At 33.7% G+C, this 23,024-nt stretch overlaps 2 protein-coding genes and 1 non-coding gene across 13 annotated transcripts; all 3 read right to left on the bottom strand.

Annotated features, from left to right (window-relative positions):
* Nucleotides 1-6,520: 6,520 nt before the first annotated feature.
* Nucleotides 6,521-6,594, bottom strand: TRNAT-AGU. Its single transcript has one exon. It is a non-coding gene; the product is annotated as a tRNA-Thr (tRNA).
* Nucleotides 6,595-7,708: 1,114 nt separating this feature from the next.
* LOC110620925 (ADP-ribosylation factor) lies at nt 7,709-11,363 on the bottom strand. 2 transcript variants are annotated; one of them, XM_021764873.2, is made up of 7 exons: nt 11,035-11,361; nt 10,462-10,552; nt 9,971-10,086; nt 9,702-9,761; nt 9,553-9,618; nt 8,060-8,259; nt 7,709-7,977 (listed from the first exon to the last, which is right to left on the bottom strand). In XM_021764873.2, the coding sequence occupies exons 1-6, from the start codon at nt 11,089-11,091 to the stop codon at nt 8,068-8,070; spliced, it is 582 nt and encodes a 193-aa protein (XP_021620565.1). In that variant the 5' UTR covers nt 11,092-11,361; the 3' UTR covers nt 7,709-7,977; nt 8,060-8,067. The 2 variants fall into 2 exon arrangements, with proteins under 2 accessions (XP_021620565.1, XP_021620566.1); XM_021764874.2 differs by lacking the exons at nt 7,709-7,977; nt 8,060-8,259 and adding an exon at nt 8,266-8,930 and having other exon boundaries at nt 11,035-11,363.
* Nucleotides 11,364-15,392: 4,029 nt separating this feature from the next.
* Nucleotides 15,393-22,829, bottom strand: LOC110620926 (ADP-ribosylation factor 1-like 2). Of its 10 annotated transcripts, XM_021764876.2 has the most exons (8): nt 22,413-22,829; nt 21,985-22,135; nt 21,445-21,535; nt 20,332-20,447; nt 20,082-20,141; nt 19,933-19,998; nt 15,670-15,869; nt 15,393-15,586 (listed from the first exon to the last, which is right to left on the bottom strand). In XM_021764876.2, the coding sequence occupies exons 2-7, from the start codon at nt 22,039-22,041 to the stop codon at nt 15,678-15,680; spliced, it is 582 nt and encodes a 193-aa protein (XP_021620568.1). In that variant the 5' UTR covers nt 22,042-22,135; nt 22,413-22,829; the 3' UTR covers nt 15,393-15,586; nt 15,670-15,677. The 10 variants fall into 10 exon arrangements, 6 of the variants coding, with proteins under 6 accessions (XP_021620568.1, XP_043814883.1, XP_021620567.1 ...); XM_043958948.1 differs by having other exon boundaries at nt 21,445-21,544; nt 21,985-22,829; XM_021764875.2 differs by having other exon boundaries at nt 21,985-22,829.
* Between the last annotated feature and the right edge of the window lie 195 nt (nt 22,830-23,024).

Here is a 23,024-nt window from a genome sequence, read left to right as displayed (position 1 = left end):
CTCATGTTATATCATATCATATCATATCGTATAGAGGGCTAGAGAATCATTCAATATTCATCCACATCATCATCATCGTATTATGCAATGCATCATATTCGTGAATTCTAATACAAACAACCTATTACATAACATGGTATTCATGATGCATGAACATGCTTGAAATATTTGATTTATTTTTAAAACATAAAGTTCAGTTCTACTCACCTCTGGCTGACGCTTACTAACTCTGGAGCAGCTAACTCACTGCTGAACACCTCGGTTCCTCATGTCCGATCCTATACAGGTGGACTCAAATGAGGGACCAAACATACTTTAATAGGACTCTAAACAACTCCCCAAAAACCCCCTAAACCATCATAAAACAATCATGCAAAACAAGCAAAGGAAGGCTGGACAGGGCACCTTCGGCGGCACATTCGGCGGCCGAATGCTCCCACAGATCCGAAAGTCAGGCACTTTCGGAGGCAGGTTCGGCGGCCGAAAGTCTCCTCCAGAGACGAAAGCCAGGCACTTTCGGTGGCACCTTCGGCGGAAAGTCCCTTCCAGAGCCGAAAGTCCATTTTCGGGGGCAAGGTTAGGCGGCCAAAGATTGCTTCCACAGGCAGGTTCGGAAGCCGAAACTACCTTCGGCGGCCGAACCTGGGTTCCCCAGCAAGGTAGAACCCGTTTCCACCTCATGCAATCCGCCTCCAAAACCTCCCACACTCACGTCCAACACTTCCAAAACATGCACAACTCATACAACAAGCATATAGGGGTCTCAAACTAGCTTAAACCCCAACAAACATCTCATTAAACATGCATTAACATACTTTTATCATAAAGGGTATCAAAACCCTAACATGCACATCTATACAACTCATACATTCCTAGCCCTTAACCCTTCATAAAACTCACTTAAAACATCATAAAAGATAAAGATCTACACTTACCTCTTGAAGATCGAGGTTTGGTGTGACCCAAGCTTGAAGGTATGGAGAGTCCAAGCTCCAAAAGTCTCCAAGCTCTCAAAACCTTGATCAAAGCTTAAAACTCTTCAAAACAAAGATAAAACTCATGAAAACTTGAGGGATTTGAAGAAAAAGCATAAAAACAATCAAAGGAGAGCATGAACTCACCTATGCCCGAAAAGAGAGAGGAAACTCACCCATTTTCCGGACAAAGGGCCTTTTATAGGTGGCCGGCCAAACCTCCTTCGGCGGCCAAAGCTGCTTCCGAAACTTCACCACGTTCGGCGGCCGAACTTGGGGTTCGGCGGCCGAAAAAGAAAGTCACTTTCGGAAGCCTAACGTGCCTCCTAAACAGCCCTATGTTCGGCGGCCGAACTTGAGGTTCGGCGGCCGAACCTGGGTTCTTCCCTCCTTGGTCTTTTCTTTCAAAACTCAATTTCTTTCTCATTGAAAATCTTCAAAACACTTAAAAACATTTTAGAAAACCTTTATTTTACCCTTCTAGAAGGCTCCGACATTCGAGATTTTCGGATTCCAGCGGAGATTCCGCCGGAAAGTTGAAATTCCGATACCGATGTCTAGCCGGGTATTACACCGGTCACCTACCTCCCTGAGGTCTTGCGCAAGATTCAGGCACTGTGGCCTTACTGTCGCTTAGTCATCTCAGTTCGGTTTTGTGGCGCCAAGAGATCTTGGGGATCCCGGTCACCTACCTCCCTGAGGTCTTGCGCAAGATTCAGGCACTGTGGCCTTACTGTCGCTTCATCATCTCATTTCGGTTTTGCAGCGCCGGGAGATCTTGGGGATCCCGGTCACCTACCTCCCTGAGGTCTTGCGCAAGATTCAGGCACTGTGGCCTTACTGTCGCTTCGTCATCTCAGTTCGGTTTTGTGGCACCGGGAGATCTTGGGGATCCCGATCACCTACCTCCCTGAGGTCTTGTGCAAGATTCAGGCACTGTGGCCTTACTGTTGCTTCGTCATCTCAGTTCGGTTTTGTGGCGCTGGAAGATCTTGGGGATCCTGGTCACCTACCTCCCTGAGGTCTTGCGCAAGATTCAGTCTCTTAGGCCTTACTCTTTCTTCTGAATTTTTCTCTTTCCTTCTGACTGAGCAAATGCAGATTTGCATGGCCCTTGGGTCTTCTTCTACAGGAGTTAGCTCTCTTAGCTGTAACAAGCTCGTCTGTTTGTCAGTTTGGATATGCAGTTTCCAAGTTGGCTATCGTGCCGCACAACTCGCTCGATTCCAGTGAGCCCAGATGGCAGCCGCACCCCGATTTCACTCGTCTTCAAGCTGGCCAGCATGTACAACCCGAATCCCTCCTCGATCGGCTTGGGTCTCTGATAATCTCTTGTCTTCTCCCTGTTGCACCGATACTTGAGGGGTACTATTGTCCAACCAAGTCGGCTAGTTATGAGTCACGCCCTAGCTGCTCGGCAACATCATTTTATCCGACCTGAAATACGAGCCTGACCTCAAACACGGCTCCGACCTCGATCACAGATCTGAGCTCGAGCACGGATTCGACCTCAACGAGTAATCTAATGCTGTGGTCGTTGGATTTGCCGAGCTCCTTTCTGTCTTGCTATTCCGACCAACCAACTTGCTAATTCAAATCTTAAGGGCAGTCTGGCCATCCGACCAGGAATGCGGGATCGACCTCAAGCGTACATCTATCCGACTTCACGATTTCAATCTCGAGCTTGAGTCCGTCGAATATTGAGCATGAGCTGATTTATTCATGTGGTTCAATTTCCAATCGGGTTCGTGATGTTTACTGGGAATCTCTTGTTGGTTTGCTGAAGTTGTTCTTTCCAAATTTGCTTTACCGACTTATCTGAGCTTTTCCTTCGACCTGTTGAGTGTGGTCTGCTGGAGCCTTCCCACTCAAAAGCTTATCGTCTGGTAGTATCTGTTTTAATTCTTGAAAGTTGTGGTTTCTCCATTTGCAGACGTGTGGTGTTGGCTCCATCATGTCCACCCATCTGCATTGACAGGTGGCGTCGTGCCGACCTCGCTTGTTGGAGTTCGACCAGGCTAGCAATCTTCTTTATTAGCAACTTCTTCACTAGGTCGACACATCTTTGGCAGCTCGGGCTCTTTCCAACCTTGCTATTCCAACCCACCGACCTTTCGGTGCTCCGATCTACAAACTCTGCCAAAGTCCTCAATCAAAATTTGTGCTCGGCAGAGTTTGAGTTTCTTGCTCAAAGACTTCCATACTCCTTCTCTCTAACTTGTTACCTGGGATTTTATAGTCAATCTGCCCATCTAACCTTTACAACATATGTACTGTCGACCTCACAATTTCAACGAATATATACATCATTGATTCTTTTTCTTTTTATAGAAAAGATTAAAATTCTATACTCATATATAAGTATTTCGATCTGAAGTTTCACTTCATCAAATCTCAGAGAAAAAGTTAATAGTAATAAAATTCAATAAATATTAAAATAAACTATCTGAAAGACTATCAAAATATTCTCGAACCAGCTGGATCTTTCTTTTCAGCTAGGTTATTCAGCTGGGTTATTGTAAATTTCCAGCTTTCTTCTCGCGTAAACTTTCATACCTTCATGTGGATCTCAATGGGTGAATTTAGGAACTCCGGTGACAAAAAGATCTCCTTCGTTCCCACAGACGGCGCCATTTGATAAATATGACTTTCCTAATAAATATGATCTCCCTCCTGCTCCATTTGATAGATCTGGTTTTCTTTTTGGTCCATCATATGTGTCCCTAAATACTTAATTCGAAGAAGAAATCTGCAAAATAAAGGAAGATGGTCAGGGGTCTACCGGGGATGCCCTGGTCGAGACCCTCCGACGTTCAAGTCAGATTTTATGGACTAGAGTCGTATGAATAGGACATAATTGCAGAGAGAAAAACAAAGAAAAATGGAGTCCAGGAAGAAGAAGGAAGAAGAGAGAGAGAGAGAGAGAGAGACCCTTCCTGTCTACCCGTGATGTATATCTGTCTTTCTGCCACAGTACTAGCTGTCTCTGTCACCCAGCTCCGTACGTACAGATATGTCAGACACCTGCTCCATGTGTAACGACCATTTAATTCCCCCCATTATGCGTGTGAGTAAGTCTGCTGGATATGTGGGCCGGATATCTCTTCTTTTATGGGACCCCATTATCGAGCATAATGTAAGGGGACTGGCCCAAGGGAGGTCCGACCTCGAGGCTGGATGATCAAGCCCCAATCCTCATGGCCGAGTGATCCAGACCGGATTGTTGAAGGAGCATCTTGTCCTTTGGGTAAGGGCTGTTGTTATGGGTCTGACCTTATACCGGACTGATAAAACCCATTAATCATCAGTAGGATTAGAATATATTTATATAAATTTAGTTTGAATACTTTTATTCTTTTTTTTTTCTCTAGTGACGTGTCACCCACCTTATTACAGTATTACATAGTCACTGTTATATAGAGCTGTATGCATAGATATATTGTCTCGTTTTTTATTATCAGATTACTATTTAATTTCTTCCAACAATTCTGTTAATACGATTCCGAATATAAAAAAGTTTATTCTCACTAACCCATCAAATCAAATTAGTTAAATCTTTCTCCGTTAAATTCGAATTCTATTCTATTTGAGCTATGCAATCATAATTTGGATTGCGCGGTTTGAACGGCATGTCAGAGGATAAGTCTATATATTAAATTTTAATATATTACATTCTAATTTTCCTAAGTAAACTCAACTGCAGTGCTGATAATAAAAGCCAGCCGTCATCGCTGTTAAAAAAGGAATAGCCTATAATTTGAAACGGATAGAAAATGAAATCAAGTTTTGAATTCAGTAGAGAAAAACATGTCTATATGGGACAAAGGCAAACCATAATATCTATGGCTTTTGTGATGCTGAGTTTGGATGCATGGCAGCTTCTGCTCCACAAATTTATTATCTTAGTAACTCGCAAGAAAATAATAAATATATTATTTACATCTTTAAATTTTATTAAAAAAATTTATAATATTTAATATTTTAAAAATATTTTATAATATATCTAAACTATTTTTGAACTATTTAAAAAAATATGGAACACTCATGCATTCTCTTTTGTAATAGAATTATAACAAGCTTTAGATTAACAAACCACTCGAATAAAATCAATTACAGAAGGGGTCTTCTTCTTTCTCTCATTTTCCTTTTATTTTTCTCTATCTTTCTCGCTATCCAAACACTTGTATATAAATTTAAGTTCAAAACTTATTATATTTATACATGAAATTGGATTGTCCTTTTTCTTTTTAATGGTATAATTTAAATTTATTAACTCAAAAAAACTATAACTTTATAGTTTTTCACATTTATAATTAAAATTTTTAATTTCAAATAAAAATTCTAATTTTTATAATTATATTAATTTTAATTAAATTTAATATATGTTATTATTTTTATTATATAAATAATTTAATTAATTGAAATTAAATCTTAATTAAAATACTAACTCCTTAATTATATGAAAATTTTAAATTATATAATTGAAATAAATTTTTTTATTTAAATAAAAATTTTAATTTAGAATTTTAAGTAATTAGAAAATTAAAATTAAAATTTAATTTAAACTATTTATATGATAAAAATAATATAAATTTAATAAAAATTAATTTAAAAAATTAATATAATTATAATAAATTTAAAAATTAAAATTTTTTAAATTTTAACTATGAAAACCGTAAAATTATAATTTTTTCGGTACAATAGACATACAATTTAGAAGGATTATTAATATTAAATAGGTGTGAAAGAGCCCATTTTCCTCCAATCACCACCATAGACATCAGCATCAAGAATCTAGAACAAAGTAGGAGAGAGCAAGCAAACATGCATCATATTTTTGTCTTTATGTATATGCCATGCCATGCCATGCCATTAATAATCATAAAATTTTTTATTTCGTAATATAATTTCTTTTATATAATATAATTCAAAGAAATACTTAGATGTTAAAGAACACAAAACAACATTATTTTTTTTTATAAGAGTAATTTTATTAAAAAATTTAATATGATGATGCACAATTAACCACATGAGAAAATTTTATAACATCTATTGACGTGCTAAATAAAAAAATAAATCTGAAGCATAATTAGATTCCGTTTATTTTCTAAAAAAATATTTTTCTTACTTTTGTCCTTGTAGCCTAAATTTATGGATCCTCCTGCTGTTTCCTTCTTTCTTGTCCCAATAGTTTGACTGTAGGGATATAGCCAAGGACTAGAATTCTCTGCTCGGTTTTTTGATTTGCTTCTGCTTTCGCCATCGGACGGTTCTAACCCAATGGAATTATCAGCTATCATAAATTATTTGCCTTAAGAAACAACAACACACCAGATAAATCCAATTTTGAGTACCATAAAACAAAGTAATAATCCAATGGCCTGAAGACACCACACCAGAAATAGATTAACAAAGACCTAAAGGTAGCAGGAGAACCGAAAAAAAAGAATCTACAAAGAAGAAAATTCATTGGGATTTAAAACTTGTGAGACGGAGGAGAAGAAGAGGACATCGCATGGCAAACTGTCGTCAGAAAAAATAAAGTTTGCTCTTGTTGAGAGTCGAACTCAAGACCTCCCGCTTACTAAACGGGTGCTCTAACCAACTGAGCTACAAGAGCTTGTTGATTTCCTACTTGTTAATGAAAAAGGATAGAAGAAAAATAATAAGAAATTATTTCTGAAAATTTAAACGATAATTCATTTGTTTTTCTGAAAATTAAAGTGTAAATACAATTTATTCTTAGGTCAGCAGTAATTGGATCTAAAAATTTCAGTTATGTATATGTGAAAAGAAAACATAAAATAAAGAAAGATATATCAGAAGAATATGGCTCTACTGTCATCTGTCCCTAACTCATCTATAATCATTTTAACTGTTTTCAGGTACTCAAATGGTTTATGATATTAAGAGATCAGTTTGAAAAATTATTGGGCCTAGTCTCAACAAGGAGAGAGAGCAGTAAATTCATGTGCAAATTTCCCTAATATTGACACAAATTTTTGAAAATGTAATGATTTTTTTTGTTAGTGAAAATATAATGAATTACCACTATATTATTCATATTAATTTAGAAATGAATTTCTTATTAAATTTTATAACCAATGTAAAGTTTATATACAGAGAGATAGACTTGTCAAGGCAGCTTCTAGTTTAACCGATTAATTTTTTTTTTTAATAAATTTTTTTTTATCATGTTTAATAAAATTTTATCATCAAAAAGAGAGATGATCTGATTTGACCTAAAACCAATTAGAAAGTTTTAATCTGATCGAATACTAATTTTAGCCAAATCAATCGATTTCAGTTTTTATTTGAACCGATTCAAATCCAATTCTGTCGGCCTATGCTCCTCTCCTCAGTTCACATCTCACGACGCTGCACAGAGAAATAGGCTAGAACTTAAAAGAACTGCAAAACTTGGTAGCCAAAACCAGCCCAATCTACTCCATTCTTTCTTTGTCCAACTTATGGAACCATTTCCAATCCCATTCAAAATTCACGCATATAAAACTCCATTCCATTGCAGATTTTTTTCAATAAAATATTTTTTTATTTTTAATTTAAAAATAAAATATATTATTTAATATAAAAAAATCTTAATCAGATTCTCAAAATGAAAAATGACTTTTTAAAATTTTTTTTAAAATGACTTAAGTAAATATTTTTCTGAAGAATATTTTAAGTAAAACAAACGGAGGTTAGAGACACAAAAGGAGAAGAAAACCCCACAATTAACAATCATTTAATCTCATATATAAGGTTAGATCTATGCCTATAGATTCCCTGTTCCCAATTCAACTTTCAATGAGAGGTTCGCATCAGCATCTTAATTTACATTGTTGGAAGTGACTTGTAAGTACCCAGTAAGCCCAAAGGTATGATGAAATCTAACAATATCCATTCGTTTTAGACATCCCACAAAAATTTGATTACTGTTCAGAACTACAATGGGCCAACACTCTTGCCTTCATCTACAAGAACATCAAATCTTCGAGTAAACCTGGAAAAATAAGTAGATAAAAGTTAAAGCCACGACATCAACAGCTTACTATTTTAAGATGGCAAAGGAACATGCTATAAACCTGGATTATTAGAATGATGAGGTGCCCACTGAAGAATATCCAGCAGCTCTCATTTCTTTTAAAGTTGAAGATAACCAGTCCAATCCCTCGTACAGGCCGTCTCCCCTCAGCGCACAAGTCCCTTGTATGTGCCATTTTCTGTTCTTGAGTTCAAACAGCCCTAATCCTTCACATACTTCCATTGGCGTCATTGCTCCTTTCTTAACAACAGAAACAGACACCAACTTATAAACGCATATTGAAATAAAGATTTGCATATTTGGTTTATACAAGCAGCAAATGCAATGCAATTCACTCCACTCAGCTTAATGATAAATCTAATAAAATAGAGGTTTATGAAATATCATTCCACAAATTTCAGATAAAACTACACAATAGGCCTGTTTTTCCCAGATAATGTGAACGCAATAGAAACATACAAATAAACGGGTAATGTATATAAGCATAGCAAGAAATCGCTACATGAAATGGAGATATCATGACCACCATCATCACAATTTCCAATTCCTCCAATGCCTTGCCTTGTTGGCACCATGACAAGGCCCAAAAAGAGTTCTTATGTAAAATAATAATTGTTTGATACAGAAATCTATCAAGTTTTAGTCTCAAAAAAATTGTTGAAATACCTTCCTATTTCAGCAAGTACAACAGGAATATATGGGGAAAGGAGGAGGGACATAGGAACCCATAATGGGTCCTAAAGAATCTAACTACTATCTCAGGCAGAAAGATGGCTTTCCTTCTCCATCACCCGGCCCATCCTTTACTTTTAAGTAACGTCTCAAGGATGCACAGATATGAGAAGATAGCAGGACAAATCAGCACTAACCATTTCAATCATTCATTTGTCTCACTAAGCTTTCCATTAACCCTTGCCATTTTGAGAAGTTGGAAAAATTCAATGTCATGCAACAATGAACTTACAGCATGTCATCCAAAAGAAAATGAGTAGGTATGTCAGGACATGAAGATCAAAGCAAAGTAAGCGTCAGATACATGATAACTTCAGTTTGCATTAAGTGTGTAATTTATCATTTATGGACACATAGAACAAGAAAGCTAATCTGGTAGCAAAACATTTTAATGAAGTGCCCATGTCATTTAGATTTAGCACCAACACATGAGCTGCATGCACACATGGAATTTACCAAATGTAACAGTGAACAGTTTCTGTTTAAAATCGAAGTAACAAATTGCTCAAATATTATCAGGTAAATAACCATTGTGTTGTTATTTAAGTTCTATTTATGATCATCAGTACAAAGCTGGTTTATTTTTGACACATGGCATCATTGTGACAAGTCATTCCGCATGTATTTCACTTTTCACTGATAGTGCCATTTTGTGTTTAAGAGTCATAAAATTTATTAGTTCAAGAGTCTACTAGATTACGAAATTAGTTGAGATGTGTAACAGGTAAAACCTAAATACAAGTGTTTTACGTATATATTTGGCCATTCTATAATGCATGTGCATAGAAACCAACAATATACCATGTCCTGTTTGTTGGCAAACACTAGGATGACACTGTTGAGCATAAATGGATCTTTGATGATGGCCTGAAAGAAAATATGAAAGTTAACTTAGAAACTTTTTTTGACAAAAATGTAATAGGTTCAGCATACCTTTCAGAATATACAACCTGAAACTCTTCTTTTGCTTTTCGAATTCTCTCACGGTCCAAGGAATCAACAACATAGATCTGCATGCTAGAGTAATTAGTAATTACTAATCGAAAGTTCAAAAGAAGGAAAACAAAATCATAGCAAAGTTAAGCCCTTCAACTTTGACCCAAAGTTCACACATCATCACTACAAAAGACTAAAGCAAACAGAAAATTGAGCTTTAAAATACAACAAATCTGTAAAAATTATAATTTAACACAACAGGAAAAAGGAACATAATTATTACCAGTCCATCTGTATTATTAAAATAATGCCTCCAGAGGGGCCTTAATTTCTCTTGTCCACCAACATCCCAAACAGTGAACATCACATTCTTATACTGAACTTTCTCCACATTGAACCCTACAGCAGATAAGGAGAATTTATACAGTCGGAAGATCAATAAATGGGTCCTCGTTAAGAGCTAGGACGCACCATTTTAAATCTGTATAGATTACAATGTACAAATGACTAAACAAATAAATGAACAAAACACAATAATTTCAGAGGTAATATATCGGGAGAGAACAAATGAATCTATTAAAAAAGCTAAGGAAGAAACCCACAAGCACCATACCAGCACTTGACAACACCTATTGTTTTCAATAAATTTGAATGTTGGAAGATAGGATCCTTTGAACTAGACAATAACCAGAAGTAAAGAAGAAGATTGCACAACTTATGATCCAGATACAACTATACTCAAAGACAAAGTAATTTATAAGCAAAGTAACCTACCAATTGTTGGGACAGTAGATAAAACTTCTCCAATATGTAGCTTATAAAGTATGGTTGTTTTACCAGCTGCATCCAGCCCTAGCATCACAACCTAAGGGAGCTCCCAAATAAAATTTACACAATAAGAAAATAGAATCAAAGATATGCTAAAATCTCAGCAAAATTGCTTCCCTTAAATTCCCATTAGCGGGGAAATAAATTTTTGATGTGCCCATGTTTATCAATAAATATTTTAAGTGTGCATCTAGTTACTGAATATATATACTCGCCCATTAATTGAACAGCAAAAATTTCACTCCCCATTAGTTCTAAATTTAAACACACAACAATCACTAATCACCAAAACCCATGACAACTAAAGCAACATCAGCAGTAGCAGCAGAGGAAAATTTTAGATGAATCAGAGAACCTAAGTTATTAAACAATCAAATTAATTAAGTCCTAGAATATCCCAGCTGCTAAACATAAAATTATCCATTCCTAAGCTATTATCCCGCTCATAGATTGCACACACATACATATACAAATACTTTATTTATACGTACACTACGAGAGAGAGAGAGAGAGAGATACCCGCATCTCAGTGTTGCCAAAGAAGGTATCGAAGAGCTTCCGAAAGGCTTGACCCATTGCGAGGTGCCGCCCTCTGATTCTGAAAGCTGCGGGTTTCTGATTTTGGTTTTTGAATATGGATTTTTGATCTCTCTACGCTATAAATGATTCTAATAAAAAAATTTATAATGAGAAATCGATTGCACAGAGCTCTTTTACTTTGATCAATAGAATTCCTGCTGAGACAGAACGAGAGAGAAGAGGAAGGAGAGAGCGAAGGATAGATGGCGTTTGCTTTTATTTTTGACACAATTTCTGCTTTTGAGCTCCTCACAACAGAAGACTTTCCTGGGCGTCGAATTTTTATTTTTATTTTCCCCTTTTTGACAAAAAAATGATGTATTTTATTTAACTTTCAACTAGACGTTAATGTAAAATTATTTGTAAAAATAATTTTATTTGTAAAAATAATTTTTTAGTGAATGATTATTATATTAATTAAAAGATATCTGAATTTACTAAAAAAAATTTAACAACTTAAGTGTAATAGTTTTGCTTTAATTTAACTAATTTTTTAATTCAAAATGGTTGATATTTAGAGAGATATAATATGCTCATTAGTGTTTTTAATGTCTACAATTATAAACTTAAGTATTTTAAATTTCTTAATAGACGTAGTGAGAATAATTTTAGATAATATTTTTTTTAGATATAAGTTGAATTAAAATATAATATTTTTATTTAAAGACAAATAAAATAAATTTTAAATTTTAAATTAATTAAGTCTTTATACCGTTATTTAAAAAATATTATTTTAAATATTTTTTATATGATATAAAATTTTAATAACTAAAGTTTAAAAATTTTTTGATGAAAAATTTAATGTTTAATATACATATGTGTGTTATAAAGAGAATCCTAACACCTAAGAAAAGAAAATATTAAAACAACTGTGCTATAGAATAGTCATACATTTATTTATCTTGTTGAAGTATGTTATTTACAATGAGGAGAACTTGGCTCAGTTTAGATGAGGATGGCAGAGCAATGTGAAAAAGCGAGTTTAGAATCAGCAAAAACACGAGGATAACTAATAATACATTCTATTTATTTATTTACATTTTTATTTTTTAAGTTTTAATTAAAAATTTTATTCTCTTAATTATGCAAATGGGTAATTTTTTAGGGAGATTAAAGTATTTAATCTAGAACGCGTAAGTGCATTAGATTGCTTAATTTCCATTCCCTCGTCAATCCTCTCTGTTTGGATTTAAAAAATTTATAAAAATTCATCTTTAAGTTAAAAATAAAAGTTCAACATATAATATTTAGGGTAGAGACTGTTAAATCTACCCCTTCTATTCCTTCTATTATCTATCATCTGTATTAAATTTACCTAATTTTGCCTTTAATTTGATATATGTGAATAAACTTATCCAAAACTTAAATTGTTGTGTTTCTTTTTTTCTTGATTATTGTCTCATTCAGAATCTCGTGACGAAGCAGATTATTGGTAAATGATATGTATTTGAGTCTTTATATTTTGGATATATAAGTGTCTCAGTCTGTTGTCTGCTCCAGTGTCGTGTCTCTATTGGTAGCACATTATTGATTGGGACATCATTTTTTACCAATTTTGAAGAAACTATGCCCTCAATTTTATGAGGTATCTTCACTGGTGTGAGTCATGATAGTTTGCAAAACACTATCAAAACTCTTTTAAGATCCTAGAGCCAATAAACAAGTTGAGTATGCTTTTGAATAAGTTCATTCGGATGCCTGGGGACCATGTCCAGTTGAGTTTAAGATTGAATTCAGATATTTTATCACTTTTGTGGATGATTTCTCTAGAATGACTTGGATTTATTTTATAAAGCATTGTTCGAAAGCATTTTCTATTTTTTTTGCCTTTTGTGCTTAAATCAAGATTCAATTTAACGTTTCTATGCAAATTTTGTGAAGCGAAAATACTAAAGAATATATGTCATAATTATTCCAGACTCATATGACTCAACATGATATTTTTTATCAAACGTCATGTGTTGATACACCCGCTCAAAATGGATTAGCCGAAAGGAAGACATCTTTTTGAGACTGCTCGAGCTCTATTGTTTCAAATGCAAGTTTCTAAATAATTCTGGGCCGATGCTGTCTCTATTGTATGCATGCCCTCCAAAATACTAAATAGTAATACACCCTATAATATCTTCTTTCCTAAGAAGCTGCTATTTCCTTTGAAACCACCACTTTTTTGCAGCATTTGCTATGTTCGAGATGTCAGACCTTTTGTGACTAAACTTGATCCTAAAGCTTTGAAATGTATTTTTTTTTTTAATATTCTCGCCTTCAGAATGAGTATTCACTATCTAGAGCTTAATAAATATCTGGTTTCAATACATGTAACATTTTTCCAAGCAAGTTTCTTTTTATCCTGTTGCACAAACCTCTACTGGTCAGGAGGAGGACAATAAGTGGCTCATCTATAGAATCACATCTGATGGTGGAAACTCCTCGAGTATGTCTTCTGCTGCACAATCTGATGATAATATTCCTCTTAGTACTTAGCCTCCTGTAAACCGCTAGTTGTTCAAGTTTACTCTTAGAGACCAGTACCTGATGATACATGTCCTGTATCAGAATCTTCTTCACCATCGGATTCACCACCGAGTGACTTTGACCTTCCCATTAGTTTTCGTAAAGGTAAACGACATTGTAAGTTTACTTATTTTGTTGCTAACTTTTTTTTTTCTTATAATCACTTGTCTCCTTCTTTGATCTCTTTAATTGTCTCTCTAGGTTCTATTTCTTTACCTAAGATAGTTAAAGAGATCCTGACCCATTTTGAATGGCGTGATGCAATGTTTGAATAGACCAAGGCTTTATATGAAAATCATACTTGGGAACTAATTGATTTACTTTCTGGCAAGAAGGCTATGGACTGTAAATCGATTTTTGCCATTAAAGTCAATCCAAATGGTTTCGTAGTAAGACTTAAGGTTCGTCTTAACGCCAAAGGCTATACACAAACCTATAACGTTGACTATTCTAACTTTTTTTTCCTGTGGCCAAAATGACCTCGGTTTACTTGTTTATCTCCCTAGCTGCTTCTCAGTATTGACCTTTACACCAATTAGAAATTAAGAATCCATTTTTACATGATGACCTCCAAGAGGAGTTGTATATGGAGTAACCACTTGGATTTGTTATTGAAAAGTCTGACATTTGAAGAAATCTTTGTATGGTTTGAGCAGAGTCCTCGTGCATGATTTAGCAAGTTCAGTAAAGTTGTTTAAGAATTTTGGTTTAAAAAAAAACAAGTGTGACCACTCAGTCTTTCATAGCAATTCAGATACTGGTATTATTTTTCTTGTTGTGTATGTTGATGACATTGTCATTATAAGGAATGATAGTGCATGAATTTTTTTATTTCAAATCTTTCTTGCATGCGAGTTTTCATACTAAAGACTTGAGGTCAGCTTAAATATCTCTTAGGAGTCAAAGTCTCTAAGAGTAAAAAGAGAATTTTTCTATCTCAAATAAAGTATATCCTTAACTTACTTGCAGAAACTAGGAAGATGGAAAATAAACCCTGTAGCACACTAATGATTCCTAATATATGTCTCAAAAAGAATGACAGTGACCCTTATGATGATCAGGTATAGAAGGTTGGTTGGAAAGCAAAACTATCTTATGGTGATGACTCAGCCAAAAATTGCTTTTGTAGTGAGCGTTGTAAATCGATTCATATCTGCACCTACGATGAAACATTGGACCACTCTAGAACAAATTATACGTTATTTAAAAAGACCCCTAAACTCTGTATACTCTATAGTAATCATAGCCATACTGTATTTGAGTATTTTTCTAATACTGATTAGGCGATATCTAAAAGTGATATAAGATCGACTACAGATTACTGTGTATTTGTTAGAGAAAACCTAGTATCTTGAAAGAAATCTAGTGTTTTAGAAAAGTAAAAAGTAAAATATGGTATCCAGTGCCGAGTCAAAAAATAGGATCATGGCTCAATCTATAAATCATCTACTAAAAGAAGATATGGATGTTGCGTCGCTCGCAAAACTTAGTGTGATAATCAAGCTGCTTTTCAAATTGCTTCCAATCCAGTATACCACGAACGGACAAAATATATTAAAGTCGATTGTCATTTCATCCGTGAGAAAATTCAAGAAAATTTAATTTTCACTAGTTATGTAAAGAAAAATGAACAATCGGGTGATCTACTCACAAAATCTTTAAATGGATCTTGAATAGAATATTTTTCTAAAAAGTTAGGCATAATAAACATCTATGTGTTAGAGTGTGAATATAATCTGTATATAATTAAAGGTTATACATAATTAAAGGAAACTATATAATCATAGACAAATTAATACTAATTGATTGATAGATAATTCTTAGGAGTTGTCTTAACAATATCTGTAATTTGTATAGAAACACATCTATAAATTAATTGTCCAATTGATCCTTGTGTTGATACAAAATCATATGATTTTATAAAAATTTATTTAAATTCTTTCCTTATAAAGTGAATCATATCAAAAGTTAAGTAAACCTGCAACAATAAGTTTGCAGAAGTTAGAAACCACAAATTCAACAGCATGCTACTTAAAAACAGCAAAGTAACATGCTATCAACCTGGGTTATTAGAATGATGAGGTGCTCACTGAAGAATATCCAGCAGCTCTCATTTCTTTCAAAGTTGAAGCTAACCAGTCCAAGCCCTCATACAGGCCGTCTCCCCTCAGTGCACAAGTCCCTTGTATGTGCCATTTTCTGTTCTTGAGTTCAAACAGCCCTAATCCTTCACATACCTCCTTCGGTGTCAATGCTCCTTTCTTAAGGACAGAAAGAGACACTAATTTATAAACACGAATCAAAGTAAAGATTTGCATATTTGGTTTATGCAAGCAGCAAATGCAATGCAATTCATTCCACTCGGCTTAGTTGGCAGCATGCTAAGTACAAATCTAATAAACTAAGGGTGTATGAAATATCATTCCACAATTGCAGATAAAACTATATAGTATAGTAGGACCTTTTTTCCCAGATACGTGAAGGCAATAGAATCAAATGAACCGACCGGCAATACAGTATATTAAGCATAGCAAGAGAACCTTCCACTTTCGCTACATGAAATGAAGATATCACGACCACCATCATCACAATTTCCAATGCCTTGCATTATTGGCACCAAGACAAGGCCCAGAAAGTGTTCTTATGTAAATAATAATTGTTTGATACAGAAATCTATCAAGTTTTAGTCTAAAAAATTGTTGAAATACCTTCTCCTTTTCAGCAAGTGCTACAGGAAAATACGGAGAAAAGAGGGATAATTTTCATTTAAAATCACTCAATTTTTATATATTTTCAATTTGGTCACTCATGTTTAATTTCTTTTTTAAAACTCCTCAAACTTTAATTACTTTCATTAAACCCCTTTTTAACTGCTGCAGGTTTTCAGATTAACATAAATAAAAAATATATTTTTCTCTCTTTCTTATCATTCATTTTCATTTTTGTTCTTTCTCTTCCCTCTTTCATTTTACTTCTCATTTTTATATATTTACTCACACAATTTATTGATTATTTATTATTTTATTTTAATAATTTAATTAATATTTTTATATTTTATTTCTGAATCACACTAAAAAAATTATTAATAATAAAAATATTAATTAGCTACCATTTTATTTTAAATATTAATGAATAATTTTTAGATATTAATTTAGGTAATTTTATAGATGAAGTTTTAGCATTTAAGCAATTGTATTGTGTATATTATTTATTAATTTATTTTAAATATATAATATTTTATATTTCAAATAACAATACAAAATTTTAGTAAAAATAAATTATTTATTAATTATCATTTTATTTTAAAGGTTAATGAATAAGTTGTTTAAATAGTTATTTACATAATTTTATACATATTTATAACAAAATTAATTTTAGATAATTATTATTCTATTCTTGTGGAATAAGATTTTAATATTTAAAATTTAAAAATACTTTAAAATAATAAACTATAAACAATAGAATAAACTAAAACTTATATATTATATATATTCCTTTGACTTTATTTTTAAAAAAAATACAATAAGCGAGAATTATTAGAAAGGTGATGTTAACTTTAGCTTTTTTTTTTTTTGGTTAATTAATGTATAAAGAGTATTGGTTCAACAAAAAAGAAGAAATTATTCTATCTTCAATTTTTTGATCTTTTGTTATGGGTAACTGTAATAATTTTAGGTAACTACAAATTTTTTTTATTTTCTTATATATTACAAAATGAAATAGGGAGAGAAAAAGAGAAGAGAGAAAATGTGTAATTTTTTTCTTGTAGATAGAGAGAATAAAAATATAAAATAAATAATAGAAGAGAGATTTTTTTTTTTTTAATTCATATTAATCTGGAAACCTGCAAATAGGTAAGAAGGAGTTTAATGAAAGTTCAATTGAAATTTGAGAAGTTTTAAAAAAAAGAAATTGAAGTTGAGTAACTAAAATGAAATACTCTAAAAATTGAGTGACTTTAAATAAAAATTACCCGAGAAAAGAAGGAAGCAAGACCTCATCACAGGTCCTAAGGAATCTAACAATTATCTCAGGCAGAAAGATGGCTTTCCTTCTCTATCACCCAGCCAATCCTTCACTTATAAGTAAGGTCTCAAGGATGCACAAGATATGAGAAAAGACTTCCTTCAAGATTAAAAGGTTAGCAGGATAAATCAGCTCTAACCATTTCAATCATGCATTTGTCTCACTAAGTTTCCATTTACCCTTGCCACTTTGAAAATTGGGAAAAATTAAATGTCATGCAATATTAATGAACTTACAGTATATGACTAGGCATGTCAGGACTTAAAGACTAAAGCGAAGTATGAGAATACATGATAACTTCAGTTTGCATTAAGGTGCATTTATGGACTCACAAAACAAGAAAGCTAACCTGGTAGCAAAACAATTTAATGCAATGCACAGGTCATTTGGATTTAGCACCAGTTCATGAGCTGCGTGCACATTGAATCTACCAATTGAACACAGCATAGTTTTGTTTATAATTGAAGAGAAATGGACAAAGACCACAAATTCAACAGATTACATTATGAACCAACAAGGAAATTTGTTAGCTGTAATAATTCATTGGAATTATGCATTTTTTTTCCACGTATTTGCAGTTACGAGCTATAGTGAATTTTTGCATCATCCCTAATCTCTAAGGCAAGAGTCCTATTCAGTTTATTACTCCATTTTGGAAGAATGCTTGGTCAGACACTTTGTATTTTCACTAGACACCATCTTACATGCTGTTCCCATTACCACCACAAGAATATAAATATTTCATGCTATTGCTCAAGAAGTCCGCTTGTTTAGTGAATTTTATAATGGCAAAATATATAACTAGCCACCTGAACTATTTAGATTTTGCCGATTACACACCTCAACTGATTTCGTAACCTAGTTGAGACTTGAAGTTATAAATTTCATGACTTTTAAACACAAAATAGCACTGTCAGCCGGAAGTTTGTTCTCACATGAGGATAGGAGAGTGAATAGATATTTTCCTGCCGATGTGGCATATGCAACGGCTAATTTTATTCTATCTCTAAAAACGATGGCCGCTTCTCCTCTTCTCCCACCTACTCTTCAATCAGCAACTTCTTCTTTCTTTTCTTTTTCATTTATGATCTTTGATGCTGAAGAGATTTGTGTTTCCAGCATCTTCGTTTTCTGCAAAATAAGAAGCCTTGTTTGATTTTTAATACTTGTTTTCCATCATCTTGTTTGTTTCCCAGCATCTTCATATCCATTTGATAGTACTCCTCATGGTGAGATATGCGTGATATGTTTGTTGGGTACTATAGAAATCCTTGATTGACAAGAGAATACATGAAAGATGAGTGGTTTCGTACAGGTTAAATACCTACCAGTCAAATGGATCAATTTTGCAGTTCATGTTCTAAACTTTTCACTCTTTTGCATCTTGAATGAGCATAGGATAGATTCTTTCAATGGTGTTTTGAAGATTATTGCTACGAGGAAAAATATTATAAAGCTATCACAAGGAGAATACATTGCAGTTGAGTAACAGGAAAATGTTTAAGGGATCACTCGAATTGTCAAAGATGTAAACATCTTACCAGTTTCCACTTCTAAATGATTGCATATAAATGTTGTGTCATGCATTTTGCGTAATCCTGCTATTGAAGTTTTGTTGATCTTTGTGTTCTTTAGATAGTTTCAAGCCTATGCTAATTGCAGTAGTTGTAATCAATGAAGAAAAGGCTTTGGGCATATTTAAAAGGTCACACGGGTTCATTCCTGAACATGTTGACCAACTGCAGGATGTCGTAGCACAACTGAAATCTACAGCTGAGAGAAACAAGGTAGGACCTGCAGAGTTATGAACTGGCATTAAAGCGTGAGTTTGCTATTTGCTAACCCTGTAAACACTTTTCTTTTATTATTGTGTGTGAAAACCAGCTTAGAGGTTTTGAATATATTAAGGGAGTGATCTTGGATTCTTGCCCCCTCCACATGGAAAGAGATTTAGTGACTTCAACATTTAAGAAGAGAAGAAATTAACTGCTCAAATATTATCGGGAAAATATAACCACTGGGTTGTTATTTTCAGTTTCTATTTAACAATTGTCAGTAAAAAGCTGGTTATATTTTTGACTTGGCATAGTTGTCACACGTCATTGCCCGTGCATTTCACCTTTCACTGACAGTCCCATTTTGTGTTTAAAAGTCATGAAATTTATTAGTTCAGGTGTCTACTAGGTTACTAAATTAGTTGAGGTGTGTAACAGCCAAAACCTAAATAGTATAGGTGTCCAAGTCTAAGTATACATTTGGCCATTTTATAATGCATGTGCATAGAAACGGATAATATACCATGTCCTGTTTGTTGGCAAACACCAGGATGACACTGTTGAGCATAAATGGATCTTTGATGATGGCCTGAAAGAAAAATGAAAGCCAACTTAGAAACCATTTTTTGATAAAAATGTAATATATTCAGCATACCTTTCAGAATATACAACCTGAAACTCTTCTTTTGCTATTCCAATTCTCTCACGATCCAACGAATCAACAACATATATCTGCATAGATAGACTATTACTACATCAGAAACTCAAAAGAAAGAAAATAAAATCATAGCAAATTGACCCCCTTCAACTTTGACCGTCATCACAGCAAAAGACTAAAGCAAACAGGAAATTAAACTTTAAAACATAACAAAAGCTGTAAAAACTATAATTTCACAATAGGAAAAATGAAAATAATTATTACCAGTCCAACTGTATTATTAAAAAAATGCCTCCAGAAGGGCCTTAATTTCCCTTGTCCAGCAATATCCCAAACAGTGAACATCACATTCTTATACTGAACTTTCTCCACATTGAATCCTACAGCATATAAGGAGAATATATACAGTCAGAAGATCAATAAGTGGGTCCACGTTAAGAGCAAGGATCCACCATTTTAAATCCATATAGATTACAATTTACAATGACTAAACAAATAAATGAATACAACACAATAATTTTCACAGGTAACAAATTGAGAGAGAACAAATGAATCTATTAAAAAGGCTAAGAAACCCACAAGTATCATATCAACATTTGATAGTACCTATTGTTTTCAATAAATTTGAACGTCGGAAGATAGGATCCTAAAGAAAAACATTTAATATGAAGGATACACTGCCAAATTGTGGTTATCTTTCTTAGGTTATTTGATAATGGAATTATAAGTATTTCATTTTATTTGGAATGCCTCTGTCCCAGTTTTTCTCATTTATTCTCTCCTCTTTGACATTTCCCTCCACTGCTACAGTACCATAGCTACTGTTCACATCTACAGGTACCGCCCAAATCTCCTATTCTTTTCTCTCTCCAACAAACTCTAATTCAAACACTTAAGCCTGACATCTTCCAAATATTGACACTTTGACACTAAATGCCATCTATTGCTTCGGTTTGCCACCACTATAAAAGCACCAACAGGCCAGTTGCACATCCTACATCAACTATTTACTTAGTATCTATCAGTTAGAAACCACATATCAGCATAACTGCATGTTTCCTTCTGTGAATCTATTTCCACAATTGCCTTTCTTGTCAGTTCTAGATTTAGACACATTATATACTTATATATAAAGCTCGTATATGAAAAAGGAAAGGTGGGGCAAAAAGAAAATAACTTATGCTTCAAATGAAAAAAGAAAAAAGAAAATCCAGTTTTCAGGACAGTAAAAAAAAATATTCCTTTCTTTTGGAAAGTATATGCAAGCATATACTTTGAACTACACAATAACCAGAAGTAAAAGAAGATGATTGCACAACTTATGAGCCTGGTACAACTATATTCAAAGATAAAGTAAGCATAAGCAAAGTAACCTACCAATTGTTGAGACAGTATAAAAAACTTTTCCATTATGTAGCTTATAAAGTATGGTTGTTTTACCAGCTGCATCCAGCCCCAGCATCACAATCTAAGGGAGCTCCCCAAAAAGTTTACAAAATAAGAAAAGAGAATCAAAATATGCTAAAAGCTCAGTCCCATTAACTGGGAAATAAATTGTTTATGTGCCCATGTTTATGAACATATATTATTTGTGCTTCTGGTTACTGAATATATACTTACCCATTAATTGAACAACAAAAACTTCACTCCCCATTTAAGCCAAACAAACCCAACACATATAGACTAATCACCAAAACCCATGAACTTAAAAGCAAATTACCAAATACCAACTAAAGCAACATCAGCAGTAGCAGCGGAGGAAAAACCCAAGTGATTGAACTATTAAATTAATCAACTCCTAAAACATATCAGCTGCTAAACATAAAATTCTCCATTCCTAAGATATTATCGCGTTAATAGAAAGCACACACAAATACATAAACATATACTTAATTTATAGTGAAGGGGATAAAATACCCGCATCTCATTGTTGCCAAAGAAGGAATCGAATAGTTTCCGAAAGGCTTGACCCATTACGAGGCGCCCCCCTATGATTCTTAAAGTTGCGGATTTCTGATTTTGGTCTTTGGATATGGATAATTTGATCTCTCTACGCCACAATACGATTCTAATAAAAAACTTTATATGAGAAATCGATTGGACAGTGCTCTTTTACTTTAATTAATATAATTCCAGCAGAGACAGAACGAGAGAGGGAGAGGAAGGAGAGAGCGAAAGAGAGGTGGCGTTTGCTTCTTCTTCTGACCTCCTCACAAGAGAAGACTTTGCTCTGTGGAATTTTCCTGCTTTTGACTTTTTTTTTTTAGTTATAATGAGAAAAGGTAAAAAGGCTCAACTAGCCATTACAAGTGGAGGCAAGTGAAGCCATTGCCATGGCAACGGACCTTAATTTCGCATCCGGAGCTAACGAATCTGCTCAAGAATTCGCTTCTATGTAAACATGCTGAAACCTCAAATTCAACAAGTGGCTGAAACAGGAGACTGCGATCTATTAACAGCTCGCAAATTGTCACATTCAACAATAATCCTACGAAATCCATGGTCCCAAGCAGCAGACAATCCTTTCAAAAAAGCTCGTAAATTCAGCAAGCAAGACTGTAATCTTCCCAATTTGTGCTTCAAAACCTCCAATCCATCTCCCCATCTCATCACGGATTAAACCTCCTCCAAAAGTCATGATTCCAGTAATACCATCCAAAGCTGCAACTGTGTTGAGCTTAACAAACATTTGAGGAGGCTTAATCCAAAATGAATCCCTCACTCTCGTCCTGTGAAAGACTGGAGCAACTAATCTAGTGTCCGTCTCCACGGAGATTTTAAAAAATTATGGAAAATTAAGGAAATTCACTAGTTAAAAAAAATTCTTTTTTTACAAATTGTATAAATTTATTAATTAGCGTATTCGTTAATTTTTATTATTAAATATTAAAAAAATTTTAAAATTTGTTTATTAAAAAATAATTAATTTATATTTTTATAAAATTAATAAATGAATT

This window comes from Manihot esculenta, chromosome 8 (genome assembly GCF_001659605.2).
Source record: "Manihot esculenta cultivar AM560-2 chromosome 8, M.esculenta_v8, whole genome shotgun sequence".
NCBI lineage: Eukaryota > Viridiplantae > Streptophyta > Magnoliopsida > Malpighiales > Euphorbiaceae > Manihot > Manihot esculenta.
This window is presented reverse-complemented; position numbering and strand designations above follow the sequence as displayed.